Below are 18,425 nucleotides of genomic sequence, written 5' to 3'. Positions count from 1 at the left end.
AGCTGGTTTTGGCTGGGCTCTCAGGCTGCTAGGCTTGTCAAGCTGGTGTTAGCTGGTCATCCCCCAGCCTGACCAGCTAAGACCAGGCTGGAAACCAGCCTGGAAGTGGCCAAAACCCCTCTAAAACCAGCCTGGTTGACCAGCTAAAACCAGCCAACCAGCCTAGGCTGGTTTAAGCTGGATTTTTCAGCAGGGCGGTAGCACATTCTGAGGAGGCACCGGCCAAACACTAACTACATTTCTAACTGGCAAATGACATGAACTAGTGGGTTGTCTGCCATCATGTCGCGGTGTACACGTTTGTGTTTTCAGGAGGCGTGGCTTTAAAACACAGTCCCTCCCCTGCCGCAGTAGATAATATGCTAACCAGTTAGCATTATTGCAGATCACCTACTGCACCTTACCCTAATTTTGCAGATAATACTTCTACAGGGGTTGGACAATGAAACTGAAACGCCTGGTTTTAGACCACAATTAGTATGGTGTAGGGCAGGGGTCCTCAATCTCAGTCCTGGAGGGCCGGTGTCTTGCAAAGTTTAGTTCCAACCCTAATCAGACACACATAGGCTAGCTAATCAAGCTCTTACTAGGCTTTTTAGAAACATCCTTGCGGGTGTGTTGAGGCAAGAGCTAAAATCTGCAGGACCAGGTTTGAGAACCCCTGTTGTACAGCCTCCTTTTGCCACCAATACAGCATCAATTGGTCTTGGGAATGACATATACAAGTCCTGCACAGTGGCCAGAGGGATTTTGAGTCATTCTTCCTTCAGAATAGTGGCCAGGTCACAACATGATGCTGGTGAAGGAAAACATTTCCTGACTCGCTCCTCCAAAACACCCCAAAGTGGCTCAATAATATTTAGGTCTGGTGACTGTGCAGGCCATGAGAGATGTTCAACTGTCATGTTCATAAAACCACTGTCACCAGTCTTGCTGTGTGTATTGGTCATTATCATCCTGATACACGTCATACGGCAGCGGTTCCCAAGAGGGGGGTCCCAGCCCACAAGGGGGCCTCAGCGAGCTTTGTGGGGGGTGGCGTCATATTTTTTTAAATTCTTAGCAGTGGACAATTAGGAGAATGATCATGTTGCCGTTCATTTTATCCCCTAGCTATTTGGTCCTTAACCATCGTCCGTGGATCAATTGGTACCAGGCTGCACAAAAAATCATAAATTATTTCCATTTTAGGCGGAAGGGCATCCTCTGCGTAAAAACGTGCTGGATAAGTTGGCGATTCATTTCGCTGTGGCGACCCCGGATTAAAAAAGCGACTCAGCCGAAAAGAAAATGAATGAATATTTCCGTTTTATATTTATTTGAGTCTGAACGATTTTTTATTTTAAAAAGTCTTTTATTTTGGAAAATGACCAGACTCTCTCGCTTACATTTTAATTCAATTCAGCTTTATTTGAATAGCACTTTTACAATGTAGATTGTGTCAAAGCAGCTTCACGTAAATGGTCATAGTAACTGGAACAGTTTAGTTCAGTTTTTAGTGTTTAAGTTCAGTTCAGTTCAATTTAGCTCAGTTCAGTGTGATTTAAAATCATTACTGAGAGTTCAAACACTGAAGAGCAAATTCATCGATTCGTAGCTCTACCAATCCTGAACCATGCGAGCCAGTGGCGACAGCGGAGAGGGAAAAAAAACTTCACCTGATAGGAGTAAAGAAAAAAAACCTTGAGAGAACCAGACTCAGTTCGGCTCGACCATTTTAATTTACATCTTGGTCACTTTAGCACCCAAATTTAACCCAAAAGCAGCAAAATGAGTAAGAAACTGAGGTCTTTGGAAAGTTTCTTTGCCAAGTGAAGCAATGGATCCGCAACCCACTTGTCAACAAATCAGGTGAATCCAGCATGTCTGTGCAAGAAGCTAAACTGATGGAGATTGCAAATGATGGCCACCTTTTAGGAGCTGTTAGCATATCACGTATTTCTAGAGTTTGCACAAGTTTGTTGTTTCGAATGGAGGTGCGCGGCTTGCGCAAACCAATGAACCCCGGGCTGCGAACGCACCGCAAGTCTTCTTCTTCTTCGTCACTGGGTTTTACTGGCGGTTGGCAACCAGACTTATAGACCAATTACCAACCTACGTCACACATGACGTCACACGGGTCCCCGGTTGCAGAAAACAGACAGGCTACAATGGGAAAGATGTCGTGTTTTGCGGTAGGATGCCAAATTCGAGTCCAAAAATAGAAAACTTAAATTTTACCATACACCACACACTGCTTTAATACCGACTGCAGACGTCTTTGGCTAAATGGGAGCTGAATGAAGTGAGGAGCTAATTAGAAATGCTGGACTCTGCAGTTGTCATGTCATATCAGGTCAGTTCACGCTATGCTGAATCAGACACATCACTCGTTTTTGATTGCAGAAATGGTTTCAGCAAAAACAGTTACATATGGTGAATTAAACTGCTGACACTGAATGCTAAGAATGAAACGTGAAAGTTTATTAAGGTAAACTTAGTTTTATATTATTCACACATTATTCAGTGACAACTTGTGACATACTCCCTATATTGTTTACCACGGCACTTTGAATATTCGGTCTGAAATAACCTGCAAGTGTGACTTGAAAACAACATTAACACTGTTTATTTGACTGTGAACAATGTTGTACTTTGTTAGTCTTGGCTGTTGCTAATATGATTTGCTATTTAGAGTTTGCAAATAATATTTTTATGAAACTATATTATTAAGGAGAAAGTCTGAATGTGCGAATATAAAACCAAATCTACCTCTATGTGTAGGTTCACATACCCTGCCGTACAGGTGAAGTTAACTGTCAGAATGCAGTCATTTTGCGTGTTGGTGATTAATTTCCCAGGCCTTGTATATCGTTAGCTCCGTCTTGTTTCCTTGTGTTTGGCTAGGCGGAATCTTGGTGTTCAGCTCTTGAATCTGGTCATCATGGAGCAATATTTATTGCACATGACCTCAAAGAACAACATTGTTGGCATCCAAAGACTTGTAGGCCTTTAACTTCTCTCTTGTAAAATCACTCGGAGCTTCATTGAGATTGTTTATGTCGGGCTGAATGCTTGGTCATTTCGTCTTATCCAATATTCATTGGGAGGGAGCTATCGCAAATGGAGCCGTCAGATGAACGCCGCTCACTTTAACGTTAATTTTGCTGAATCACTGTGCTTGTCACTGGGTGACGAGCTGTTATAATATGCTGTAAGCATTATGTAAATAATATATATAATATGTTAGTAATATATCTTATTTCTAAGACAACAACAAACTCTGCACCGCGTCTGATGTCATCCCCTCACTGTAAATGCTGGCGCTCCCGGTTGTTTTCTGCCACCTCCCTGCGCGCGCATCCTGAATGTTTACAAACATGGTAATTGGTCTATAGGTGCATTACCGCCACCGACTGGAATGGAGTATGGAACTAGTTGAATAATAACTGAAGTGTAAAAATTTCAGGAAGGGAGAGAGAGGGGGAGGAAATAGTGAAGAGAGAGATGGGGCAAAAATATATATATATATATATATATAAAAATGAGGGATGGGGTGGGCTAACAATTCTTTTGATATTATCTCTATATTCTTTTCTCTAACTGGGTTTCTTTAATCAATTTAATTATATCGTTATATACCTCACTGGATTTATTTCCTAATAAACCTGCCAATGTAAAATACTGAACGCACCGCAAGTCACGTGACAAGAATTGACCGATCAGCTTCAACTGGTATGGAATATTTAAATTTCGGTAAGATTAGTTTTCTCAGACAAACACAGAACACCCAAACACTGCACCCCCCTCAAATGGTTCTGAGTAATTGAGGAATAAAATTTGATCGCACTGTAAATATCAGTATGACAACAAGGCTATTTTTAGACTAATTTTAAAAAGTTAATCTTGTTAGATTTTTGGTTATAAGGTTTAACTTAATATTTTAGTCAGTTTGACTAATGTAAATTGAGATGACTTAAAAAAATTAAACAATTTAAGGCAGTAAGTTTTTTTGCAGTGCAGAATTTGTATGATATTCATCCAGCACTGTATCAAGACAGACACATTTCCTCTGTGTGATTGTGAAACTCAAGGTGGGCTGTCGGTGGTCTTGTGGTGAGATTGTATGATAATATGAGTTGACAAGAATGTAGTATCAGCAATCACAAATACCATGATATGATTGGGGTAAAGTTGGTTTTATGTTTGCACTGTCAGACTTTCACTTAATATAATTTTCATATATATATATATATATATATATATATATTATTTTTGCAAATTCTAGATAGGGAAATCATTTCAACAGCTAATGACTATCAAAAGTACATTTTCACAATCAATTAAATAGTGCCAATGTTGTTTTAAAGTCATACTTGCATTCGATTTCAGAACAAAGAATCAAAGTTGTGTGGTAATCAATATTGGGATAGTGTTTAGGAAGTTATGCTTACAATAGTCTGTCATTATAATTAATCTGTATTAGCCTTGTTATTGAACATAAAATCTGAATATGCGAATATAAAATAACTTTACCTTAATAGATGTTTTGCAGTGGCCCAGCCAGAGTCCGGACCTAAACCCAATTGAAAATTTTTGGAGGGAGCTTAAAATCAGGGTGATGGCAAGGAGACCCTCCAACTTGAAAGTTGGAGCTCGTTGCTTATGATTAATGGACACAATACTAGTGGAGACTTGCAATGCAATTATAAGAAGCGTTTGATTGCTGTAATAGCCAATAAAATCTATTCTATTGATTATTGAGAAGGGTGTGATTAATCTTAGACATGCCAATTTTTGTTCAAAGGTAAATAAACACAATGAAGCCTCTTGTACATCGTCTTAGTATATTTTAAGAGAAACCTGTGTCATTTCAAGTCAAAAATTAATTGCTTGTTGAATTAAAGTAATTTTAAGTCATTCCTATGTATGTATATATATATATATATATATATATATATATATATATATATATACATACATATATATATATATATATATATATATATATATATACATACATATATATATATATTTTTTTTTTTTCTTCTTCTTCTTCTTAGAGATGGGTTGCGGCTGGAAGGGCATTATCTGTGTAAAAAATGTGCTTGATAAGTTGGCGGTTCACCCCACTGTGGCGACCCCGGATTAATAAAGGGACTAAGCCGAAAAGAAAATGAAAAAAAAAAAAAAAAAAAAAATATATATATATATATATATATATATATATATATATATATATATATATATATATATATATATATATATATATATATATCCAATACAATAACACAGCAATTCGTAATTTTCATTTAGTGGCTAATTCGTACGATCTAATTCGTACAATTTAGTACAATTTGCTCATCACCCAATGACGGTTGGGATAAGGGTGGGGTTGGGTGCCACGCCTCCTTTTTAAAATTGTACATCTTTGTACGACTGATATTGTATGAATTAGCCACTAAACTGACAAAACGTAAAATACTTACGTTTTCCTTGTGAGATCAGGCTGATATATACATATTCCAGTCCTTATCGGGAGGTGACGTCCAATTCCTATCGAGTTTGAAACTGCGTGATCAGGCCTGATTTCCAATCACGTGATCAAATCTGAACATCCCTACTGAATACGCAAATATAAAACCAACTTTACCTTATTAGGTGTTTTCGCTGTGGCTCAGCCAGAATCCTGACTTAAACCCAATTAAGAATTTTTGGAGGGAGCTAAAGATAGGTGTGATGGCAGAGTTGGAGCTTATTGCTAATGAAGAATGGGCAAAAATATTAGTGGAGACATGCAAAAAGCTAGTCAGCCAACATAAGAAGCGGTTTGATTGCTTTACAGGCTTTATATTGATTATTGAGAAGGGTGTGAATAATTTTGGATATGCCACTTTTTGTTCAAAGGTAAATAAACACAATGAAGTCGCTTGTACATCATCTTAGTATATTTTGAGAGAAGAATGTGTCATTTCCAGTCAAACAATAATAATTGCTGGTTGAATAAATGGTACTTTTAGACAGATTATGCCAGGGGTATGAATAATTTTGGGTATGACTGAATATATAAATAACATTATACTGTGTATATATATAATTACAACGACTCTTCAGATGCTGTTTCTTAATCAGTCTGCTTAGTTTTTTGGTTTGTAGAGAAATGAAAGCCCTGTAAAACAGGTAATTGCAAGATTTTGTGAAGATCTTGATTTAAAATGTACTTTCTGTAATGATAAAGAAGAGAGTATTGTTCATTTATTTTATGATTGTATTTATACACAATTGTTTTGGTGTGATCTTTTCTTTTTTGTTAAGCAGAATACGAATATTGCATTGGGATTCAAAGAAAAAGATGTTTTATTTTTTTATGAGAATACAGTTGACTTCAAAATTTGGCAAATTTTTATTCATAAATGTAAATGGGCTGTGAAAAAACCTAATGTTACTCACTTTAAAAAAGAAATAATTCATTACCTATGCACGATAAAAGAAACAAAAAAATACCAAAGCAAAAAGAACTGTTAATAATTTTTAAAGCCTTAAATTTAGCTTTTTGAATAATTGTTATTGTTGTTTTTTCTTTTTTTTTTCTTCTTCTTTTTCTTATATTGTACTTGATTGGATGTTAATATAATGTTGTTATTGCCCTTGTATGTTCTGTGTTCTAAAATTGCAATAAAGGGAAGGGAAAAAAAAAAGAGAGAGAAATGAAAGTGAACAAAAGGAAAAGAAATGTACCTCCACTGAGTGAATGCGATGACTTTGAGTTCCTGTCTGTACCTCCCACTGACAGATGAAGGTTTTCTGATAAACATGTCAGTGCAAAAGCATAAATCAGCAGAAACGGGAAGACGTCTGCATCTCCGGTGGCGGCCTGCCTGCGCTCACTTGCTCTGTTTGGTCTGCAGGATGAAGCGTGACCTCAAGAAACTCTTACTTTTTTCATTCATGCTCATCTTGGTTCATAACGGTACGTAAACAAAGACATGATTGTATTGTATTTATTGGGTTTGGCTTCTCCTGTTGAGCTGTATGACTTTTTTACTGCTGAATTTTGCCCAACATGTAGAAATGTGAACACACATGCTGGTAAAAACAATTGAGTGTCAAATTTTGTGTGTTTTTGAACGTTTGGTAAAATGAGTCAGAGGTAAATATGGGGTTTACAAGCTTTGAGGCACTTCAAATTTAAAACGTTCTTCCTAGCGTTGTGTTAGGGGTTGAGAATGTGTGTTAATTTAGGAATGTGTGAGTTTAGATTGTGTTGATTTTAGAATGTGTGTTGAGTTTAGAATGTGTGTTTAGATTGTGTGTGTGTGTTGAGTTTAGAATGTGTGTTTAGATTGTGTGTTGAATTTAGAATGTGTGTGTGTGTGTGTGTGTGTGTTGAGATTAGAATGTGTGTTTAGATTGTGTGTTGAATTTAGAATGTGTGTTTAGTGTGTGTGTGTGTGTTGAGTTTAGAATGCGTGTTTAGATTGTGTGTTGAATTTAGAATGTGTGTGTTGAGTTCACAATGTGTGTTTAGATTGTGTGTTGAGTTTAAAATATGTGTTTAGATTGTGTGTTGAGTTTAGAATGTGTGTGTTGAGTTTAGAATGTGTGTTTAGATTGTGTGTTGAGTTTTGAAAGTGTGTTTAGAATGTGTGTGAGTTTAGATTGTGTGTTGAGTTTGGAATGTGTGTGTTGAGTTTGGAATGTGTGTTTAGATTGTTTGTTGAGTTTAAAATGTGTGTTTAGATCGTGTGTTGAGTTTAGAATGTGTGTGTTGAGTTTAGAATGTGTGTTTAGATTGTGTGTTGAGTTTAGAATGTGTGTGTTGAGTTTAGAATGTGTGTTTAGATTGTTTGTTGAGTTTAGAATGTGTGTTTAGATTGTGTGTGTTGAGTTTAGATTGTGTGTTGAGTTTAGAATGTGTGTTTAGATTGTGTGTGTGTTGAGTTTAGATTGTGTGTTGAGTTTACACTGTATGTGTTGTTAAGAATGTGTGTTTAGTGTGTGTGTGTGTTAAGTTTAGAATGTGTGTTTAGATTGTGTGTTGAGTTTAGAATCTGTGTGTTGAGTTGACAATGTGTTTAGAATGTGTGTGTTGAGTTTAAGATGAATGTGTATGTTGAGTTTAAATTGTGTGTGTTAAGTTTGAAATGTGTGTTGTTTAATTTGATTCTTTTCTGAGCAATAAATGACTTTCATCAACATGATTTATAAAACTCTAAATAAATTGTTGTTCAGTCTAATACTATGAAACAAATCCTAAATCTGATGCAGTGACTTCATGAGCTTTTAAGAGTCACTCACTCGTCAAAACTAAATCTAATTTTTAGAGAAAAGAGACAATTGAAGTACTGAGAATTTTCCTTTGACTCATGGAAAATGTGACAAAACAGAGATGTGCAAAACAACAGCTCTCACCTTCACAAGAGTTTCAAACCTGTCGCTCAGTGCAGCACTGTCATGTTGATCACAAGATAAAACTAAGCAGGAGGATTTAACTCCAAAAAGAAATGTCAAAACAGTAATTGATGTAGATTTCAGTTTTTACTACAATGTAGGAGTTTGAGGGATAGTATGATTGTCACGTTTGTTAGCGAATTTTCAGGTTTTATTATCTTTATAAACACAAACCCTTAAAGCAAGTCACTTTAATTGAAAAAAATGAATAAAGTATTGATTCAGTTGTCACAATGAAAAACTAGCATTAAACAGCTAAACTATCTTTTGAAGACATCATTGTTAAATAAAAGTCTTTCTGATTAAAAAAATATCTATAAAATCAGTTTTACTTGCAATTTAAATGTAATTTACGAACAATTTTGTACAATTCTACAACACAGTAAATATTGAGTTTTTACGATTCGAAACAAGAAATTGCAAAGACTTTTGAATAATTGAACATTAATTGACTATCCTACATTTTTACTATGATTTATACAAGAATCAGTGTAAGAGAAGTTTCAGACATTCATTCATTCATTTATTTTCCTTCAGCTTAGTCCCTTATTTATCAGCGGTCACCACAGTGATATATTTACCTAAATATATTCCCCTATAGTGCATGTGTTTGGACTGTGGGGGAAACCGGAGCACCCGGAGGAAACCCACGCCAACACGGGGAGAATATGCAAAAGTCCTAACGAAAGCAGGTAAAGGAGAGTTTTTATAAGAAGCGCAAAAGAAACCCTCCCATGGTTTTTAATTTATCACACGGCTGATGGAAGATGACACTAGCAGCAGGACGAAGAGAACCAAAGGGAGTAGAAAGAGTCTCACTAGATCACAATTGTAATCTGGAGTGAATCCATGTACTGCTTTGCAGGCTTAAATCTGAATTTTAAAGTCTGCGTGAACTGGAATGGAATATTGAGTAGGGGCGAAGACTTCTTTTTTTTTTTTGCTCAAACTTAATGGTAAAGGAGTGTATTAATATTCAGTTGCTACAGAAACCTTCAGGTTGACGTCAGCAGAAGGACTGACTATCCAAACATTAAAGATTCATTGAAGATTACTATGTATTGTGGGCGCGAATTGAAAAATAACCGTAAAAAAAATTGCAAACCAGGCTCATTCTGAAAACGTAGACCTACAGTATATACATTTTTGGAGAGTGCCAAATACCTCCCAGGCCATTCACACCTACTGTTATTACAAAAGAATCTGAATTGACTTAATCCTTCATGGTGTAGATTTAACAAGGTGCTGAAAATATTCCTCAGAGATTTTGCTGCATATTGACATGATAGCATCACACAGTAGTTTCAGATTTGTCAGCTGCACATCCATGATTAGAATCTCCCGTTCTACCACATCCCAAAGGTGCTCTATTGAATTGAGATCTGGTGACTGTGGAGGTCATTTGAGTACAGTTGAATACTCCTTGACATGTTTAGGAAACCAGTCTGAGATGATTCGCTCTTTATGACATGGTGTGTTATCCTGCTGGAAGTAGCCATCAGAAGATGGGTACACTGTGGTCATAAAGGGATGGACATGGTCAGTAGCAATACTCAGGTAGGCTGTGGTGTTGACACGATGCTCAGTTGATACTAATGGACCCAAAGTGTGCCAAGAAATTATCCCCCACACCATTACACCACCACCAGCAGCCTGAACCGTTGATACAAGGCAGGATGGATCCATGCTTTCATGTTGTTGATGTCAAATTCTGACCCGACCATCCGAATGTTGCAGCAGAAATTGAGGCTCATCAGACCAGGCAACGTTTCTCTAATCTTCTATTGTCCAGTTTTGGTGAGTCTGTGTGAATTGTAGCCTCAGTTTCCTGTTCTTAGCTGACAGGAGTGGCACCCGGTGTGGTCTTCTGCTGCTGTAGCCCATCTGCCTTAAGGTTGGTTGTGTTGTGTGTTCAGAGATGATCTTCTGCAGACCTCGGTTGTAACGAGTGCTTATTTGAGTTACTGCTGCCTTTCTATCAGCTGGAACCAGTCTGGCCATTCTCCTCTGACCTCCGGCATCAACAAGGCATTTGCGCCCACAGAACTGCCGCTCACTGGATATTTTCTCTTTGTCGGACATATATTTGTCTCTGTAAACCCTAGAGATGGTTGTGCGTGAAAATCCCAGTAGATCAGCAATTTCTGAAATACTCAGATCAACAACCATGTTGGAAGAACCAAGAACCACGTTCAAAGTCACTTAAATCACCATTATTCCCTCAGTTTGAACTGCAGCAGATCATCTTGAGCATGTGTACATGCCTAAATCCAGTGAGTTACTGCCATGTGATTGGCTGATCAGAAATTTGCATTAAGATATCTTGGACAGGTGTACCTAATAAAGTGGCCGGTGAGTGTATTGTTGTTAATTTGGAGAATATATTTAAAAATGCACACTTCAAAGCACTTCTCGGGACCTTTGAGGTCCACGCTTGCATTTAAATTGTGTTCTATGTTTTATGTTCTCACATACAATGATTGTCAGATATGTGGGTTTTCTATTGAAGTGACCAATTGTGTGTGTGTGTGTGTTTTATTTTTTTATTTCAGTGGATTCATTGAATGGTACATTGGGAGAAAACATCACTGTTCGATTCACGTTTCAGGGTTGTGATATTAACAGCGGGTCCAGCAAATTAATCCTGCACAAGAATGGCCACAAGAAAGAAACCTGCAAACAAACTGAACCTTTCTGCTCCACAAACTTTGTCTTCGGTGATGTGGAAAACAGCACGGTCACACTACACATCATGAACCTCACAATGGAGCACGGAGGAGAATATCATGTAGCAATGCGCACTACAAACTGCAATGCCGAAAAACCTCTGATTGAGAGCAATAAAGTATACATCATGGTCACATTACCCGGTACAACTACAGGTGTGTAAACTTTTATTGTTTTCATTAGTGAATTTCTAGTGAACTATAGTGAACTTCTCCGGTTTCCCCCACAGTCCAAACACGTGCTACTGTATAAGTGAATTGACTAACTAAATTGGCCTTCAGGAGTTCACACTTAGCTAATGATTGCTTGATTATACAGCTTGTTTGGAATGCTGTCCCGGGAAAGAAATCTGAGCTCATATGATCCTCCAGTCCGGGGCTCCCTCCCGTTTGCAAGGCGAGAGGGGAGTTTGAGCTCAGGTAGATCTGGAGAACTCCCCTGCTGTAGTAGCTAATGAACAGACAGGAATTGCTCTTACTACTTACTAGGAGCATGTCTATGGTGCTGATTTGGATTAGTCAATTAACTTAAGTTGCATGTTTTTGGAGAGTGGGAGGAAACCGGGGGACCCCACATGAGCACGGGGAGAACGTGCAAACTCTGCATAGAAACGTCGGCTGGTTTGGTAATGACCAGAACCAAAGACGTTCTTGCTGTGATGCAACAGTGTTAACCACTGGGCCACCATGTCACCCATCTAGGAAAGGAGGAGGAGTAGGGGTGAAAGGGGGGATTCTTCAAAACAAAAACGGCTGTGATCTGAAATCTAGGGTGTGGAATGATAAATGATAAATTCACATAGTGTGTGAATAAGAGTGTAAAGGTGTTTCCCAGTACTGGGTTGCCGCTGAAAGGGCATCGGCTGCATAAAACATATGCCGGAATTGTTGGCGGTTCATTCCCATGTGGTGACCCCTATTAAATAAGAGACTAAGCTGAAGGAAAATGAATGACAATAAACACAGTTGCCAATGCATGTTTCTTTTTTTTCAGAGACTGTACCCACATCAGTGCATGAAAGCACATTGACAAGTCAAAAACCAGAGACGCTGCAACAAAAGTCATTCATCGTTTTCTTCACTGCATCGGTGATAATAATCATATCTCTCTTTGTCGGAATACTGTGCTGGTTTTATAGGAGCTATCCAAGGAAACAAGGTAAATGCATGGCGTTTGTGCCATTTTATTTAAGCTTTTTATTGAATTTATTTGTATTACATGCTGCTGTTGTATTTGAGTGTTTGTGCGATTTAGGATATCAAATGATTTGTTAAAGTAAGTGAAGTGTGTTGTGTTATTTAAAGGTGTATTATAAAGGTTTAGGTTATATCTTGTAGAATGACTTAATTGATCAAATTTGTATTTATTTATTTACAGGATTAGAAATGCATTCATCCAGTAAAGTAGTTTCATTTTTACTGAGTTACAAATCCTCCTAAAGCAGAGAAAGCAGATAATATATATATATAGTTATTTAAAATATGTCTTCATTCATTCATTAATTTTCTTTTCGTCTCAGTCCCTTTATTAATCTGGGGTCACCACAGCGGAATGAACCGCCAACTTATCCAGCATATGTTTTACGCAGCGGATGCCCTTGCAGCTGCAACCCATCACTGGAAAACACCCATACTCACTCATTCACACTCACACACTACGTACAATTTAGCCTACCGAATTAAATTATACCGCCCTACTATACGCGAACGCTGGGAGAACATGCAAACTCCACACAGAAACGCCAACTGACCCAGCTGAGGCTCGAACTAGTGACCTTCTTGCTGTGAGGCAACAGTACTACCTACTGCGCCATCACTTCACCTAAATTATAATAATATATTATATATTAAAATATATTTATAAAAAAGTTCTGTCTGGTACTCAAATCTGATTGGCTGATAGCCGTGCGATATTCTGCAATATCAGAACTCCTACAGCCTCTTTACCCTTTGTGTATTACTCCGCCCACACACAGCCAGCAAAAAGCAGACACTAAAGCTCTAAAGTTTAAAGGATGTACGCTCAACTGTTTAACTGTCAGCTTATGATTTGAATCCGGAAGAAAGTAGTTCCTCATACAAAAGGGTTTTTGAGACTCTCCATGTTTGATTTAGTTTTTCTATACACAATTATGCTGTCAAACTGTTGTATAAATGCAATATCACACTCCTAGCAGTGCAATATGGCTGTATATCGGCACTGGTGAAGTTACTAAGGCACGCCTCCCACTAGTGCCGATATACAGCCATATCGCACTGCTACTCGTGTGATATTGCTCATATATATATATATATATATATATATATATATATATATATATATATATATATATATATGTATGTATATTATATCACATGAGTAGCAGTGCAATACGGCACTGGTGGGGCGCGTGCGTTGGCTCGAGGCCACAGGATGAGTGCCTTAAGCACGTCGCACACCAGAAGCGCCACGACACGCCGCACACATGACAGATTAAAGTATCGCACACCAGATGCGCACATTCGAATGATATTTAACATGAAACTAATCAGATGGCGCTCTGTGGCGCGGCTGAAAGATAAACTGCGTCCTGAGTCGTGGGCGTGTGCCGCCGAATTGCGGCGCCGGTGTGTATCCTGATAGAAACCTATGTTTAGAATTCTAAAATGCATTGCGCTGCGTTGCGCTGCGTTGCGCTGCGTGGCGCTGTGCGGCGCTTCTGGTGTGCGACCTGCTTTAGTGTCTCACCAATGCCAATATACAGCCATATTGCACTGCTATGAGGGTGATATTGCATTTATACAACAGTTTGAAGGCATAATTATAATGTATATAAAAAAGGAAATCAAACACAGAGAGTCTCAAAACCCTTTTGTATAAGGAACTATCTTCTCCCACCATTCATTCACATCTGCAGCTGATATCAGAACACCAGAAACTGTTGCCAGCTCACCAACATCACTTTAGAGCTAGTGTTTGAATGATTGATTGTATCTAGTGTAATGTCTAAAGTGATGACAAAACGGCTGATTTTGCTCACATTTAAGATTATAAGGCTGAACGTCATGAAATGCCATCAGTCTACAGAGAATTCATGTTATTTATCTGTTGCAATCGGGAGATCACAATAATTAACCCAGAAAAAGCCAAAGCAAACACTAGCAGTTTCTATGGTATAAATACAGCACTACTAAATACAAAAGAGAGAGATCGACTTAGAAAGTCACGTACCTGATTTATAATGATTTGATCAGCTGTAGTTTGAAACTTGTAATGACAAGTTTTCCTCCCTCTAAGGACTTACTATGTGGTCTCTGTCGCCATCTTGTGACGGAATGTCAGCTGTCACTTTCTTTGGTCTGCTCAGACAGGCTGAAGAATCTCTGAAATCATAAATATTTAAATTAGGCTCTATCCTTATAAGTACACAGAATAGTTGCAATCTAAACAACTACATTCAAAAAAAGCCTAGGGTGACATGGTGGCTCAGTGGTTAGCACTGTCGCCTCACAGCAAGAAGATCGCTGGTTTGAGTCCCGGCTGGGTCAGTTGACATTTCTATATGTTCTCCCCGTGTTTGTGTGGGTTATCTCTGGGTTCTCCTGTTTCCCCCACAGTCCTAACACATGAGCTGCAGGTTAATTGGGTGAGCTAAATTGGCCGTATTGTATGTGTGTATTAATGTGAGAGTGTATGGGTGTTTCCCAGTACTGGGTTGCGGCTGAAAGGACATCCGCTGCACAAGACATATCCTGGAATAGTTGGCGGTGGACCGGATAGAGTCAATAAGAACCTGCGAATAAGAAGCTGGATTCAGCCTAGTCCCTCCTTATCGCGAGCACAACAGCAGTCTGGTGAGAAATCTCTGTAGGCGGATGGCATTTCATGTCATGTTCAGCCTTATAATCTTAAAATGTGAGCAAAATTTGCTGTTTTGTCATCACCTAAAGGGGGTCACACACCAGAAGCGCCGCTTCACATCACGCTATAGAGAATCACTCAAACACTAGCTCTAAAGTGACGTTGGTGAATTAGTAACAGCTTCTGCAGTTCTGACGTCAGCTGCAGATGTGAATGAATGGCGGAAGAAAGTAGTTGCTAATACAAAAGGGTTTTAGACTTTCTGTCTTTGATTTTCTTTTTTATGTACAAGATTGTGCCGTTGAACTGTTGTATAAACGCGATATCACACGAGTAGCAGTGTGCTATGACTGTATATCAGCACTGGTACAATTTTTATAGCACATTAGCGCTAACTCTATGCTAATTGTACCTTTATGGCTTCCCAGATGCTGAAAACCCAGCAGTTCAGAACAACAGAGCGAAACAACAAGTACGTTCATGACTTCTTTACTTCACTAACCCACTGTACTCAATAATACCTCATTTCCACTGAGCGATACGGTACAGTATGGTTTGGTTTTACAGTGAACATTGGTTGAACAGTGGACCCTTGCTTAGTAGACCAAAAAGTTGCAATCAACGTCATTTTTGTTTAAAGAAGAAGACATATGGGGCATTCACATATCACATCTTATGCACACTCAAGTTGATTATTTCAAATATAGACGCATGCAAATAGAGGAAGAGCTGCCACTTTCCACATCTTTCAGATCCCGTTCTTCTTCTTGGCATGTGACTGTTTGGCACAAGAAAGAAAACAAGCTTTGTTTCAGCTCGGGTTGACCATGGTGGTTCTAAATCAAGTAATCCCTACTGGAACTGGATAAAGTCTAGAAAGGATACAGCTGCAGATACTCATGTCAATATACCATAATTTTTGGGTAGAGGCAGAAATTTAATCTAGCGTCTATCCCAGGTTTTTTTTTTTTGTGACTAACAAAAAACAAATTTACTGTTGTAATTATAATGTATGTACAATATTTAAGGCGAGCACATTACAAGTAACTGTAATTAAATGATCAGTAAAATGTAATCCCTACTGAAAAAAACAGCTTAAACCAACCTAGGCTTGGTTTTAGCTGGTCGACCAGGCTAGTTTTAGAGGGGTTTTGGCCATTTCCAGGCTGGTTTCCAGCCATTTTCAGCCTGGTCTGCGCTGGTCAGGCTGGGAGATGACCAGCTAAAACCAGCTTGACCAGCCTAGCCAGGCTGGGAACCCAGCCAAAACCAGCTATGTCCAGCTTAAACCAGGCTGGTCAAGCTGGTTTTAGTTGGATTTAGCTGGTCAGTTTCCAGCCTGACCAGCTAAGACCAGGCTGGAAGTGGCTGGAAACCAGTTTGGAAATGGCCAAAACCCCTCTAAAACCAGTCTGATCAATCAGCTAAAACCAGCAAACCAGCCTGTGCTGATTTAAGCTGGATTTTTTCTGCAGGGATCCCTGACTTTTTCAGTGAAAAAGTAATCTAATTACGTTTACTAACTAATTTACCAACACAGACTGTATTGTACCAAAGCAAATAACAAGCTGCTCACTTTAAATGAACACATTGAAGACAGTGAATCTACAGTAACATTCTGACTATCAAACACGTGTTGTATTACCGTTTGCAGGGGCAGTGTGGGAGATCCAGCCCTGTGGTTGTCAGCTGTGTGGAGTACGGAGAATTAGACTTTCAAAGCAGACCTCAGAGAGATGACAGAGGAAAAGCTGCCGAATCGACTTCAAACGAGCAGGATGGAGTGGAATACGCAGCCATCATTTTTCCTCAGCAGAAACAGACGCCTTGTGGGCGGATAAGAAATAAACAGCAAGTACCTGCCGTTAAAGCATAGAGTCAGAAAAACCATTAACCTGTAACGCCTTGTCCACTAAAGTTAGTGTGTTTCGAAATGCACTCATGGAAACCTAATATATATATATATATATATATATATATATATATATATATATATATATATATATATATATATATATATATATATATATACAATTTGGGAGTTTCATTAACGTTCTTAAAGGGATAGTTTACTCAAAAATGATGATTTTCTCACCATTTACTGGTGAATCTAAGTGAGTTTTAAAAAACAAGATATTCTGAAAAGTGCTGGGGAAAAAGCAATCATAGTGCACTGTTAACAATTTCCTGTAGAATCTACAGTAACTTACTGTAAACCAATTACAGCACAAATATTGTATTTACATTTACAGCATCATTTATTTTTTTGCAGTATTGCACATCTTTACTGTAAAATATACAGTCATTTTAACATGCAAAAAAATACAGTAAAATAGAACTGCCCTACAGTAAAATTCAGTTTGTTAGATTAATATTGTGTAATTTACAAAAATCGTTAACAGTGTAGAACCTAAAAATGTTGTGAAAGTCAATGTCGGTATTGTAAATCTTTACTATAAAATATACTGTCATTTTTACAAAGCAAAAAATACAGTAACGTGCCGCATAACTACAGTTAAATTAACTTAAATACTGTGTAATTTATCAAAAGTTAAAAATCGTCAACAGTGTGGGAACTAAAAATACTATGAAAATCAATGTCAGTATTGTGTATATTTACTGTAAAATATACAGTAATTTTTAATGCAAAAATACAGTAACATACTGCATACCAGTCCTACAGTAAAATACAGTTAAATACTGTGTAATTTATCAAAAATTTAAAATTGTCCTATGAAATTCAATGTCAGTATAGTGTATATATTTACTGTAAATATATCCAGTAATATTTACAATGCAAAAAAATACAGCAACATACCGCATAACTACTGTAAAATTCAGTAAAATACTGTGCAATTTACAAAAATCGACAACAGAGTGGGAACTAAATATACTATGAAAGTCAACGTATTGCATATCTTTACTGTAAATACATACAGTCATTTTCACAATGCAAAAAAATACAGTAACAGACCGCATAACTGTCTTATAGTAATATACAGTTAAATACAGGGTAATTTACAAAAATCGTTAACCGTGCAGGAACTAAAATACTATGAAAGTCAATGTTAGAATTGTAGATCTTTACTGTAAGTATACAGTAATTTTCACAATGCAACTTTAGGATACAGTAAAATGCTGCATAACTGTCCTACAATAATACAGTTCATTACAGTTTAAATACTGTGTAGTTTACAAAAATCATTAACAGTGTTGTAACTAAAAAATACAATGAAATTCGTTGTCATGATTGCATATCTTTACTGTAAATATAGACAGTGATTTTCACAATGCAAAAATACAGTAACATACCGCATAACTGTCCTATAGTAAAATACAGTTTATTGCAGTTTAAATACTGTGTGGTTAGGAACTAAGACATACTATGAAATTTAATGTCAGTATTGCATATCTTTACTGTAAATATA

General features: G+C 37.6%; 1 protein-coding gene across 1 annotated transcript; it reads left to right on the top strand.

Moving 5' to 3' along the window:
* The first annotated feature begins 6,765 nt into the window (after window positions 1–6,765).
* On the top strand, window positions 6,766–16,959 carry LOC137488975 (uncharacterized). Its single transcript, XM_073937617.1, has 5 exons — window positions 6,766–6,949; window positions 10,983–11,312; window positions 12,151–12,315; window positions 15,426–15,469; window positions 16,652–16,959. Exons 1-5 carry the CDS (start codon window positions 6,793–6,795, stop codon window positions 16,871–16,873), a joined length of 918 nt encoding a protein of 305 aa, XP_073793718.1. The 5' UTR covers window positions 6,766–6,792; the 3' UTR covers window positions 16,874–16,959.
* The last annotated feature ends 1,466 nt before the right edge of the window (window positions 16,960–18,425 follow it).

Source organism: Danio rerio, chromosome 22 (genome assembly GCF_049306965.1).
Source record: "Danio rerio strain Tuebingen ecotype United States chromosome 22, GRCz12tu, whole genome shotgun sequence".
NCBI lineage: Eukaryota > Metazoa > Chordata > Actinopteri > Cypriniformes > Danionidae > Danio > Danio rerio.
Note: the sequence above shows the minus strand (reverse complement) of the source record. Positions and strands in the feature narration are given on the sequence as shown.